A 14,562-nucleotide genomic window follows, 5' to 3' on the forward strand; every position below is an offset into this window, starting at 1 on the left:
GCCCTGATGTGTCCCAGACTAACTCTTCTCACTGAATTGGGAGTGTGATGCCTGCTGGCTAAACGATGCAATTTTGACATTTGCTGTCATGTTGTTTGCTTGTCAGATAGTCTAACAAAGTTCAATAGCTTCCGCTCGCAAATCTAAGAGGATAAAATTCTGATTTAAAGTTGGGTGTGAAAACATAAAAAATGTAACGTAAATGAAGTTGGATGTGAAAATCCAGTATTCTCCTAACAATAACACATGCATAATTCATAAACTTTAGAAAACAGATCTTGGAAAGCAGACCTGAAATTCTATGAAACTTCATCTTGTAAAGATTTTGGTTTAAGTAATTCTAATAATTTCAAAGTTTTGCTTCCAATGGAATAATTTTCTAACCTATTTGGAGATTTTGTAAGTACACATATGTGATTATATGTACTTGGAATATGACTAAAAACGTTAAGAAAATCCCCAAAAAAACTCTTACAATTAAGCCTAGATCACATATCTCTGAAATAAAAGTTTATTAAGTTTATGTTAAGTTGAAATGTAAGTTATACATCAAATATCATTTTCTAACATCAAAATCCCAGCTTACTGCATACAAATGGGACTACTGGATATTAAACACTGTTTCTTTTTCTTTAAACAGCAACAAGAGAAGGTATTAGTAATGATGAATTATCCTGGTTGTTTTGACTTGGATCCAATCAAAATATCTATTACATCTCCCTGAAAAGAAAAAGCCAAACAATTACAATGCAATAAAATATAAATTAAGAGGTAAAGGAGTCTTTAAAATGCTATTTGAAATTTATAAGTTAGTGATACATATAAAGAGCATCCAATAAGATCGTAAAAAGGAAACAAACCAAGGTAAGTTTAAATAGTAACGGTTACTTCCTAGTATAAACCTACTTTTTCCAATGGAGGACTCTTTTAAAGAAGTTTGATAAACAGTAAGGATTCAGTTGAGCGACAATTTTGGCAGCTCCTGTGTAGCCTTAATATGTAAACCTCAGTTTTCTCATCTGTAAAATAGCTTGTGATCTTAATGATATCTTAAGCTCTTTCCTGACCTATAGTGCTTGATTTAGAGACAGCTGAAGACCTGAATTCCAATGTGGATTTTGTATTTAATTTAATAATAACAATCTTACACTAAAGGGGTAAAATAATAATCTGTAAGAGGATGAAACCAAAGATGGTAGGTTTTTCTTTTTAATTTTTTTTAACGTTTATTTATTTTTGAGATGGAGAGAGACACAGCATGAACGGGGGAGGGTCAGAGAGAGGGAGACACAGAATCTGAAACAGGCTCCAGGCTCTGAGCTGTCAGCACAGAGCCCGACGTGGGGCTTGAACTCACGGACCGCGAGATCATGACCTGAGCCGAAGTCGGCCGCCCAACCGACTGAGCCACCCAGGCGCCCCGGTAGGTGAGTTTTTAAGAAAGATACTGTGAATTAAATTCTACACATAAAACTAATATTACACTCTATGTTAACCACCTGGAATTTAAATAAAAACTTGAAACAATAGGGGCGCTGGGTGGCTCAGTTGGTTAAGCATCTGACTCTTGATGTTGACTCAGGTCATGATCTCATAGTTCCTGAGTTCGAGGCCCACACTGGGCTCTGAGCTGATGGCATGGAGCCTGCTTGGGATTCTGTCTCTCCCTGTCTCTCTGCCCCTTACCTGCTTCTCTCAAAATAAGTAAATTAACTTAAGAAAAATAAAGTCGTGTAATTCCTTCATATTAGGTGAAAATAATATTTTTTTTAAATTTTTTTTCAACGTTTTTATTTATTTTTGGGACAGAGAGAGACATAGCATGAACGGGGGAGGGGCAGAGAGAGAGGGAGACACAGAATCGGAAACAGGCTCCAGGCTCTGAGCTATCAGCCCAGAGCCCGACGCGGGGCTCGAACTCACGGACCGCGAGATCGTGACCTGGCTGAAGTCGGACGCTTAACCGACTGCGCCACCCAGGCGCCCCGAAAATAATATTTAAAAACAACTTGAAACAACAAATAATATAATATAATATAATATAATATAATATAATATAATATAATACAAAGATATTGTGAAAAGTTGGGGGTTGGAAGCAGAAGACCAGAATTTTCTCACCTTTCACAGTAAAGGGATCTTTAAAAAGTCACTAATATCTGGGAATCTTAGTTTCCTTGAATGGATAATAGAAATATCAACAACCACTTCTAAAAATTATTTCAAGAGTTGAATGAACTAATGTATATAAAAGAGTTTTACAAAACTCTAAATAGTTATAAACACCTTAGATCATATTACATAAGTCAGTCCTGTCTTTTAGCCTATACTAAGGATGACATTCCCCACTCTTCAGGTCCTGACACAAAATCAGTTGCCAAGCTGCTTCTCAAATCCGTCTCTTTCTACTTCAGTCTTTCACTTGGGCTAACACAGCAGATCACTACTCTAATTTATTCACTGTTGAATTCTTAGCCCCCAGAACAGACCCTGTCACATAGTCCATACTCAGTAGATGTTTGTTGAATGAATGAAGAGTCTATATGTAAATACCCAAAGTACAGAGAAAGAGATGGCAAACATTTATATACTGAAACATAAGAATAGAAATAGTATCCAGGAGTGATTCTCCATAGGCTGCCTCCATAAAAAAAAAAAAAAAAAAAAGTCACTTTGTGCAATGTCCCACTGGAATTAGCTTCTGCCAAGTACTTAAACTATAATTCTGTTCGACACAAGACTGAGGCCCCCAGCAACCAACCACATCACACCAGGAGAGGAGGTGGTCCTTCAACAAACAATAATGCTAAGGTGGTGGTAAGTCCCGTTGGCAGCTGGCTACATCACAAAGTTACCATTGCAAAGCTTGGACCCTATACCCCTGTTCACACCAGGCATCAGGCTGATATTACCCTAAACCACATACCCTGGTTGGTAGGACAGGGCAGGAGCCAATGTCCTACTGTGTCATATCACAATAATATTCTGGTCCTTGGACACATCAGGGAGCTACCAGAGTTTCAGAAATTATTTAACTTAAAACATGCACAGCCCTAGGATCAAAGTTCTTCTCTTGCTGTGTAAGGCCACAGTGGGTGCTGAACAATGTGGAGGTGAGCGGGAGTCATGGTTCTATACGTATACCATGGTCCTTGGAATATCTCCATGGGTTTTCTCCAATGGGCCCTGCTCCAGCACACTTGGTGCAAGTGTTATCTGGTACTTTGCCTTTGTAAAACACGTATCCCTGTTGAAGTCCCCTTGGTACTTATCCCTAATTCTTCTATTCCCGCATCCTTCACTTCTCAGAGGCAGTCTTTATTATAAATTTGGTATGCACCTTTCCTATAGAATGAAAACATAAGCCTTCCAAAATTCTAATTCACTCTTGGTTAAAATTAATGGAGAAATTATAGGACATAATGTTATTTGATAAGATATCTTAATAGGAAATAATGGTTTGACATTAATTACTTTGAGACTTCAAATTACTATGTCATTATAATTCTCTGAAAAGTTCAGGAAGAGGTGTATCAGGTAAGCTTGAGTTTGTCTGTAAGTAACATAAAATCTGATTAATAGGTTTTTCTTGAATCTACTAGAAGAATAACACTGAAGTTTTAAAATATCATGACCCGGGATAGAAGGAACATACTTAAAGATCATAAAAGCCATTTATGAAAAGCCCACAGCTAACATCATCCTCAACGGGGAAAAACTGAGAGCTTTTTCCCTGAGATCAGGAACACGACAGGGATGCCCACTCTCACCGCTGTTGTTTAACATAGTGCTGGAAGTTCTAGCATCAGCAATCAGACAACAAAAGGAAATCAAAGGCATCAAAATTGGCAAAGATGAAGTCAAGCTTTCGCTTTTTGCAGATGACATGATATTATACATGGAAAATCCGATAGACTCCACCACAAGTCTGCTAGAACTGATACATGAATTCAGCAAAGTTGCAGGATACAAAATCAATGTACAGAAATCAGTTGCATTCTTATACACTAACAATGAAGCAACAGAAAGACAAATAAAGAAACTGATCCCATTCACAATTGCACCAAGAACCATAAAATACCTAGGAATAAATCTAACCAAAGATGTAAAAGATCTGTATGCTGAAAACTATAGAAAGCTTATGAAGGAAATTGAAGAAGATATAAAGAAATGGAAAGACATTCCCTGCTCATGGATTGCAAGAATAAATATTGTCAAAATGTCAATACTACCCAAAGCTATCTACACATTCAATGCAATCCCAATCAAAATAGCACCAGCATTCTTCTCAAAACTAGAACAAGCAATTCTAAAATTCATATGGAACCACAAAAGGCCCCGAATAGCCAAAGTAATTTTGAAGAAGAAGACCAAAGCAGGAGGCATCACAATCCCAGACTTTAGCCTCTACTACAAAGCTGTCATCATCAAGACAGCATGGTATTGGCACAAAAACAGACCCATAGACCAATGGAATAGAATAGAAACCCCAGAACTAGACCCACAAACGTATGGCCAACTAATCTTTGACAAAGCAGGAAAGAATATCCAATGGAAAAAAGACAGTCTCTTTAACAAATGGTGCTGGGAGAACTGGACAGCAACATGCAGAAGGTTGAAACTAGACCACTTTCTCACACCATTCACAAAAATAAACTCGAAATGGATAAAGGACCTGAATGTGAGACAGGAAACCATCAAAACCCTAGAGGAGAAAGCAGGAAAAGACCTCTCTGACCTCAGCCGTAGCAATCTCTTACTCGACACATCCCCAAAGGCAAGGGAATTAAAAGCAAAAGTGAATTACTGGGACCTTATGAAGATCAAAAGCTTCTGCACAGCAAAGGAAACAACCAACAAAACTAAAAGGCAACCAACGGAATGGGAAAAGATATTTGCAAATGACATATCGGACAAAGGGCTAGTCTCCAAAATCTATAAAGAGCTCACCAAACTCCACACCCGAAAAGCAAATAACCCAGTGAAGAAATGGGCAGAAAACATGAATAGACACTTCTCTAACGAAGACATCCGGATGGCCAACAGGCACATGAAAAGATGTTCAGCGTCGCTCCTTATCAGGGAAATACAAATCAAAACCACACTCAGGTATCACCTCACGCCAGTCAGAGTGGCCAAAATGAACAAATCAGGAGACTATAGATGCTGGCGAGGATGTGGAGAAACGGGAACCCTCTTGCACTGTTGGTGGGAATGCAAATTGGTGCAGCCGCTCTGGAAAGCAGTGTGGAGGTTCCTCAGAAAATTAAAAATAGACCTACCCTATGACCCAGCAATAGCACTGCTAGGAATTTATCCAAGGGACACAGGAGTACTGATGCATAGGGGCACTTGTACCCCAATGTTCATAGCAGCACTCTCAACAATAGCCAAATTATGGAAAGAGCCTAAATGTCCATCAACTGATGAATGGATAAAGAAATGGTGGTTTATATACACTATGGAATACTACGTGGCAATGAGAAAAAATGAAATATGGCCTTTTGTAGCAACGTGGATGGAACTGGAGAGTGTGATGCTAAGTGCAATAAGCCATACAGAGAAAGACAGATACCATATGGTTTCACTCTTATGTGGATCCTGAGAAACTTAACAGGAACCCATGGGGGAGGGGAAGGAAAAAAAAAAAAAGAGGTTAGAGTGGGAGAGAGCCAAAGCATAAGAGACTGTTGAGAACTGAGAGCAAACTGAGGGTTGATGGGGGGTGGGAGGGAGGAGAGGGTGGGTGATGGGTATTGAGGAGGGCACCTTTTGGGATGAGCACTGGGTGTTGTATGGAAACCAATTTGACAATAAATTTCATATATAAATAAAAAAATAAATAAAATAAATAAATAAATAAATAAAAATAAAAAATTAAAAAAAAAATATCATGACCAAAAGTATGAAAGACGTATTTGTATTAGAAAACTGTATTTATTTATTAATGTATGGAATATATTTCTTACAAGAAAATTTTGCTCACCAGCACTGAAATCATTAACACACACACACACACACGTACACACACACACACACACACACACACACACACACACAAATGTTTGTCAAAAATGTTCAGACTCTCAACTTAGCCTTCTGCTTGCAAAGCATACTGCTCAAAATAAAAGATGTCTCTAATGTGTGTGTGTGTGTGTGTGTATATACACCACATCTTCTTTATCCATTCATCAGTCAATGGACATTTGGGCTGTTTCTATAATTGGGCTATTGTAGATAATGCTGCTATAAACATTGGGGTGCATGTATCCCTTCAAATTTTTGTTTTCTTTGGGTAAATACCTAGTAGTGCAATTGTTGGATCGTAGGGTTCATTTCTGAGTGAACCTCCATACTGTTTTCCAGAGTGGCTGCACAAGTTTGCATAAAAAAGAAGAACATCTTGCCATTTGTAACAATATGGATAGAGCTAGAGAGGATTATGCTAAGTGAAATAAGTCAGTCAGAGAAAAACAAATACCATATGATTTCACTCATATGTGGAATTTAAGAAACAAAACAAATAAGCACAGAGGAAAATAAGAGAGAGGCAAAGCAAGAAACAGACTCTTAATTATGAAGAACAAACTGATGGTTACCAGAGGGGAGATGAGTGGGGATGGGTTAAATAGGCGATGGGGATTAAGGAGCGAACGTGTGATGAGCACCAGGTGTTGTGGGGATGTGCTGAATCACTAAATTCTACACCTGAGGGGCGCCTGGGTGGCGCAGTCGGTTAAGCGTCCGACTTCAGCCAGGTCACGATCTCGCGGTCCGTGAGTTCGAGCCCCGCGTCGGGCTCTGGGCTGATGGCTCAGAGCCTGGAGCCGGTTTCCGATTCTGTATCTCCCTCTCTCTCTGCCCCTCCCCCATTCATGCTCTGTCTCTCTCTGTCCCAAAAATAAATAAATGTTGAAAAAAAAATTAAAATAAATAAATAAATAAATTCTACACCTGAAACTAATATTACAGTGTATTTAACTAACTGGAATTTAAATTTAAAAACTTGAAAAGGAAAAAGATGTCTCTCATCAATTCAAATCAAACACCAAAATGAAATCTTTTTCTTCTATATTCCAATCTATATTCCATACTTTTACTAACTATAAACACATCCACTAAGAACACAGCTTTTATACTTGTGTTTAAATAATCTTACATAAATCATAACATACTGTACTTATCTTTCTCCAGTTTACTTTTATCACTCAACACATTTTTAAAGATTTATTCAAAATTTGTCATATTGAGACTTTTAAATACATATTATTTATTTATTTTTTTTAATTTTTTTTTTCAACGTTTTATTTATTTTTGGGACAGAGAGAGACAGAGCATGAACGGGGGAGGGGCAGAGAGAGAGGGAGACACAAAATCGGAAACAGGCTCCAGGCTCTGAGCCATCAGCCCAGAGCCCGACGCGGGGCTCAAACTCACGGACGGCAAGATCGTGACCTGGCTGACGTCGGACGCTTAACCGACTGCGCCACCCAGGCGCCCCAAAATACATATTATTTAAACTTCTGTGTTACAGTGACTCATGTGAATGTGCCATATTTTATTTATCCAGTGTTTCACTGATGATCATTTAGGTTGTCTCCAATTTATCACTATAGAAACAAGGCTGTTATGAACATGTCTTTCAGACCACTACTAACAAATTAAACAAAACCCTGGGAGATATATAGAATCCAAACATAACATTTAAACATCTATAAAGACTGTAATCTTACCAGATAGGAAAAGTATAGTAACTTAGAGTTAATGACACAGTAAATAAATAACTTGAAATCAATAAAGTGATGCAGCAGCACATTCAGGGTTGCAGACTTCCATGAGAAGATAGAGGACATGGGTAATAGGTAAGTAGACTTCAGGAGACATGGGCTCTGAGACCATTCCATATGGAGGGCATGGACAAATCAACTATAAAGCAGGGCTCAGCCTGGCACGAAACATCTCCTTAAATGTCCATAGTCAATATGCATGTCAGCCAGTTGAGAAAATCATCTCCAAAACTACTTGGGATGCTTTATTTGTTTCTTTATTGGAAAACCTATTTTTACCCTGAGAAGAATAATAATTGTGTATAGAAATAATGCAGCAAATCAAACCGATAATTTTAATATTTTTGTATTAAGGAACTTGTATATTTGGTATTTTAAATATTCATTCTATGTAAGAGTATTTGCTATTATTAGATTGTCTAGCAAATAAATTTGTGATTCTAATTTAAATGTGTAATTGGGTAATTGATTTAGACTTGTAATCATAGATTGAAATACTATTCATTTATAAAAAGCATTGGAACATTTAAGAAAATTTAAGATTCATCATATTCAACATTTAAAATTTATTAAATTAATAAGAATTCCTTAAGTATCAGATTTGTTTGTCCATAAGATGATTGGAGTACTTAAAACACTATATGAAATTTATAAAGTAAATTTAGAGGATTTAAAGAAATTTGTTACAAAAGCTTATTGAAAGTGTGTATTAAAATTTGCTAGACTTGAAACCAAATAAATTTCATATTAAAAAATCTGCTAGACTTATAAACAGAATAATAAAATGTATTATCTAAATGTAAGAACTTCAGGAAAACTTCAGGTAAACTAAGATTTTTAAAAAACTTTATAGCACATTTGAATGTGAACATTTTAAGCAAAAGCTGACTGAATAATCATCTCCATGTACAAAAGAAACATTAAACACAAAGGAAAAAAGGAAGAAAGAACTCACATTGATACCTTATACGTGTGTCCAAATAAACATGAGCAAGACATTCTCTATGGTATCACTGCCTTGTATGGTATTTGAATTCTAAGTTTTACTGAATCTCTCTCCAAAGAGGCTATGCTAGGGGCACCTGGGTGGCTCAGTCAGTTAAGTGTCCAACTTTGGCTCAGGTCATGATCTCGCAGTTCCTGAGTTTGAGCCCTGCATCGGGCTTTGTGCTGAGAGCTCAGAGCCTGGAGCCTGCTTCAGATTCTGTGTCTTCCTCTCTCTCTGTGTCTCCCACCTCTTGTACTCTGTGTCTCTCTCTCAAAAAAAAAAAATTAATGAAACATTAAAAAAAGAGGCTATGCTAATTCATATTCCCATGACCCTTGCATAAGAGCTCCTATTTCCCTACAACTTTGCTAATACTTAATCCTGGCTAATATTTTCATTTTTGTAAATCCAATCAATTTGAACTGATATCTTGTATAATTTCAATTGTATATTTCTCCATTTCTAGAGAGAATTAATATTCCAGTTTTTCTCCTATGATTTAGTATTTTATACATTTGCCCATTCAAAACATTGAATTGCTCTTATTGTTTAATAGGGGTTATTTATACATACTGGACATTATGTCTTTTTATAATCTTAGAAATTTCTTCTTCTAATCTGTTTCTTTTAACTTAGCATATGGAATCCTGAACAAAAAGTGTTAATTTTGACATAATAGTCATAGAAAAAATATTTGAGGTTTATTGAGAATTTACTATGTCCCAGTACCAGTTCTAACCACTTTGTACCTATTAACTATTTTAATGTTTCTAACAACCTTTGATTCTGGTACCAAAATTATACCCAGATAAGGAAACAGGAAAAACATGAAAAAAATTAGGAGATTTTTTTTGGTCTTTTTAAAATCTGTCTTTGTCTTTAGATCATTAAGACATCATCCTACATTTTCTTCTAGTGGTTTGTTTTATTTTTCAATCTTTAATTCATTTGGAGTTCACCATTGTACAAAATGTGAGATAGGGAATGGCTTTCTATTTTCTAGAAAATAAGGATCAAATTCCGGATCATGGCAAATGACCCAACAGGCCCTTTTGCCACTTTTCTCTCAAGCAATCTCTTTACCAGTCAAAAAAGTCTACTCACCATTTCCTCAAAATGTCATGGACCTTTCTAATTCTGTATCTTTGCTCAGGCCTTTCCCTCACTCTGAAATAACAGCTCTACTCGCTTATCTGCAAGGAAAATTTCCATTTTTTTCAAGTTTATTTATTTATTTTGAGAGAGAGACCACGAGCAGGGGAGGGCCAGACAGAGAAGGAAAGAGAGAATCTCAAGCAGGTTCCATGCTGTCAACACAGATCCTGATGCAGGGCTGGATCTCATGAGATCATCACCTGAACCGAAACCATGAGTCGGTCAGTTAACCAACTGAGCTACCCAGGTGCCCCTGCAAAGAAAATTTCTAATCCTTCAAAACACAGTTAAAATTTAATCTCCTGTGTGAAAGTCTTCCCCAAAGTATTCGCCTATGTTTTCCTTTCTTTCTTCCCGTTCTCCTTTCAAAAGTCAATTTTCCTACTCTGTGCTTCTATAGGAGTTTCTTTGTTATTTTGGTCTTTATGACTTGATTATATTTGTGTGCATATATTGTTCCTTTCTTAGAAACCATGTGTCTTTTGTGTCTAAGTGTGTTTGTTCATTTTTCAATATTTGCTTAGTACCTATCATGTGCTAGCCCTGTGCTAACACTTAAATATACAAGTTTCCAAGTAGCTCAAACTAGTAAGAAAGACATGTATACAAAATATTATAGTTTATATTGATGAATTATTGTCATCTTTAACAGGTACTATAGACATATGTGATAAAAAGAATCAACATGCTAATGCTCATGTTTCTTTGCTACCACCAACCCAATACACACCAACAAAGATTTTTAAATAATGCAACTCCTTCTCCCCACTGCCCCAATTTAGAATTTGTGGACGAGTTCTTAGAGCTTTTGTGGGATGGAACTGATGGAATTACAGGGATAGAAAGCAATGGATTTAGGCCTTGATGCTACATTTAGGATTTGAGGGATAAGTAAAGAAGAAAAAGATTACTATTAACTATATATTTTGATCCATTTTAATGTTTTTGAAAGACTTGAATAAAGAATAGAATTCTCTAGTTCCTTCTGGCTGTTGAACTGTATATCATAAACAAGTGTGGGCATAAACATCTCACTACCCTAAAAGGTATTATATACTCAGTGAATATGAGAGAAATTAAAAATATTAAAATGTTTACATCATGAAAAAATAAGCCATTAATGTTGCACTTCTCAGAACAGACTAAAATTATGATGTAAGGAAACATGCATTTTAGAAAAAGAAACTTTATGGGGCGCCTGGGTGGCGCAGTCGGTTAAGCGTCCGACTTCAGCCAGGTCACAATCTCGCGGTCCGTGAGTTCGAGCCCCGCGTCGGGCTCTGGGCTGATGGCTCAGAGCCTGGAGCCTGTTTCCGATTCTGTGTCTCCCTCTCTCTCTGCCCCTCCCCCGTTCATGCTCTGTCTCTCTCTGTCCCAAAAATAAATAAAAAACGTTGAAAAAAAATTTAAAGAAAAAGAAACTTTATGTTTTTACGAACAAAAGAGACAAAATTCACTATTTACATGTGGCTTATGTCCTACCTGTGGGAGACAGGCAATTAACAAAATCAATAAAGAATATGGTATATTCAAAGATAAATATTACGAAAAATAAGTCATGGAAAAGTACGAGATAAGAAGTGTAGGTGAGAGTAGAGATTCAATTTTATTTTATTTTTTTTTAATTTTTTTTTCAACGTTTATTTATTTTTGGAACAGAGAGAGACAGAGCATGAACGGGGGAGGGGCAGAGAGAGAGGGAGACACAGAATCAGAAACAGGCTCCAGTCTCCGAGCCATCAGCCCAGAGCCCGACGCGGGGCTCGAACTCAAGGACCGCGAGATCGTGACCTGGCTGAAGTCGGACGCTTAACCGACTGCGCCACCCAGGCGCCCCAAGAGATTCAATTTTAAATAAGGTATCCAGGAAGATTTCATGCAGATAGTGACTGATATTTGAGCAAAAACTTGAAGTACCGAGACGATCAAACTCTGGATGTTAGATATGAGAAATGACAAGTACAAAGTCCTAAGCAAGCATCTATCTGTCTGTCTGTCTATCTATCTATCTATCTATCTATCTATCTAACATTTACAGTCTATACAGTTGGGATAAAACTCCACTTGCTACAGTATGTGACCCAAATATAATCAACACTGCTGACTTTCCTGGCCCCATTTCCATCTGGTTGCATATTTCGATTATTTTCTTTTTCTTTCTTTTTCTTTTCTTATCCCATTACAAATTATGCTATAATTAATTTATTTGATTGCCTTTATGAATATTTCTATAGAATAGAATTCCAGAAGCATGACAGTCTTGGTTCAGATTGCCAAATTGCTTCCAAAGAAGTTATACCAAATTCTATTCCAACATTTTTCTGTATAAGAGAAAAACTGTCTTATCAAATGTTTGCTAGTACTGAGTACACCTATTAAATATAAAAAAAAAACCTTAATTTCGTATATGAGAATGTGATCACATTTTAATTTAAGGTAATACATTTTTATTTCTTCATTTATCAATGAGGTTTAATTTTAAAATATATTTACTAGTCGTTTTTTTGTGAATGAACTGTTCCTGACCATTACCCAGTCTTCTATTGTAGTCTTAGTGTTTTTGCCTTATTTTTTTGATTTTTATTTATTTTTTTAATGTTTATTTATTTTTGAGAGACAGAAACAGAGAAGGCATGAGCGGGGAAGGGGCAGAGAGAGAGAGGGGGAGACACAGAATCTGAAGCAGGCTCCAGGCTCTGAGCTGTCAGCGCAGAGCCTGATGCAGGGCTTGAACCCACGAATTGTGAGATCATGACCTGAGCTGAAGTCGGATGCTCAACCAATTGAGCCACCCAGGTGCCCCTTTATTTTTATTTTTTTAACATTTATTTACTTTTGAGAGACAGAGAGACACAGAGGCATGAGCAAGGGAGGGGCAGAGAGAGGGAGACACAGAATCCCAAGCAGGCTCCAGGTTTGGAGCTGTCAGCACAGAGCCTGACGCAGGGCTTGAACTCACAGTCTGCAAGTCATGACCTGAGCTGAAGTCAAACGGTTAACTGACTGAGCCACCCAGGTGCCCCAAGTGTTTTTTCCTTATTGATTCATGCATGTTTTAATATTTTAACTTGTTTATCATATTCATGGTAATATATACCAGATTACTCCATAAAATAATATTTAAACATTAAAAATAAAAAATTGAAAAGCTACCTTAAAAATAATAGGTAGTGATAATAATAATCTAGTGATACTGATTGCTTGTCAAAGTTTTACAACAAAGTTTTCATATTTTTTTTCTTTTTTATTTTTTTTCCCTTTTTAAAAAATTTAAATCCAAGCTAGTTAACATATAGTGTAATAATGATTTCAGGAGTAGAATTTAGTGATTCATCACATATAACACCTAGTGCTCATCGCAACAAGTTCCCTCCTTAATGCCCATAACCCATTTAGCCCACCCCCATCTAGCAACCCTCAGTTTGTTCTCTGTATTTAAAAGTCTCTTATTGTTTGCTTCCCTCTCTTTTATTTTTCTTTCTTTTTCCCTATGTTTATCTGTTTTGTTTCTTAAATTCTACATATGAGTGAAATCATATATTTGTCTTTCTCTGACTGACTTCTTTTACTTAGCATAATACACTCTAATTCTATCCACATTGTTGCAAATGGCAAGATTTCGTTCTTTTTCATCTCTAATATTCCAGTGTGTGTGTGTGTGTGTGTGTGTGTGTGTGTGTGTGCGCGTGCATACCACATCTTTTTTATTCATTCATCAGTCGATGCACTGTTGGATTCTTTCCATAATTTGGTTATTATTGATAGTGCTGCTGTAAACATTAGGATGCATGTGTCCCTTCAAATCAATATTTTGGTATCCTTTGGATAAATACCTAGTAGTTCAATTGCTGGGTCGTAGGGTAGTTTTACTTTTAATTTTTTGAGGAACCAACATACTGTTTTCCAGAGTGCACAGTTTGCATTCCCACCAGCAGTGCAAATGTTTTCCCTTTTCTCCACATCCTCATCAACATCTGTTTTTTCCTGAGTTGTTAATTTTAGCCATTCTGACAGGTGTGAGGTGGTATCTCATTGTGGTTTTGATTTATATTTCCCTGATGATGAGTGATGTTGAGGATCTTTTCATGTGTCTGTTAGCCATCTGGATGTCTTCTTTGGAGAAATGTCTGTTCACGTCTTCTGCCCATTTCTTCACTGGATTATTTGTTTTGTGGGTGTTGAGTTTGATAAGTTCTGTATGGATTTTGGATACTAACCCTTTAACCAATATGTCATATGCAAATATCTTCTCCCTTTCCATCAGTCGCCTTTTAGTTTTGAATATCAGAGTAAGGGAATAGGATAACACTACAGAAACAAAAACAAATGCCTATTTTGGGAACATTGGATAATATCTAAAATATTATAATTTCTTGTAAAAGTCTTTGAATATTTGCAGTAAACTTCTTCAGCTATATTCAACAATTATTAAATCCCAACAGTATATTAAGCACAATTTTAAGTTATTCCATATAACATTTACAATTATTATGCTACAACATTGTGTTCATATTACAGAGAAAAAACATGAGGCTCAAAGAAAATAAGCCTAGTTGATACCATGCTAGTAGGTAACAACTCCTGGGATTTATGTTCTTTCCATTGCACCACACTTAAGATATCTAAGAAACG

General features: G+C 36.6%; 1 protein-coding gene across 1 annotated transcript in view; it reads right to left on the bottom strand.

Moving 5' to 3' along the window:
• Nucleotides 1-482: 482 nt before the first annotated feature.
• The window catches only part of DNAI4 (dynein axonemal intermediate chain 4), an 81,914-nt gene continuing 67,834 nt past the window's right edge, over nucleotides 483-14,562 (bottom strand). The window contains 1 exon segment of the mRNA XM_040470567.1: nucleotides 483-720. Coding sequence (XP_040326501.1) covers nucleotides 670-720 — 51 coding nt within the window. The 3' untranslated portion in view covers nucleotides 483-669.

The sequence above is a fragment of the Herpailurus yagouaroundi genome, unplaced genomic scaffold, assembly GCF_014898765.1.
Source record: "Herpailurus yagouaroundi ecotype Mexico unplaced genomic scaffold, PumYag 77, whole genome shotgun sequence".
NCBI classification, from domain to species: domain Eukaryota; kingdom Metazoa; phylum Chordata; class Mammalia; order Carnivora; family Felidae; genus Herpailurus; species Herpailurus yagouaroundi.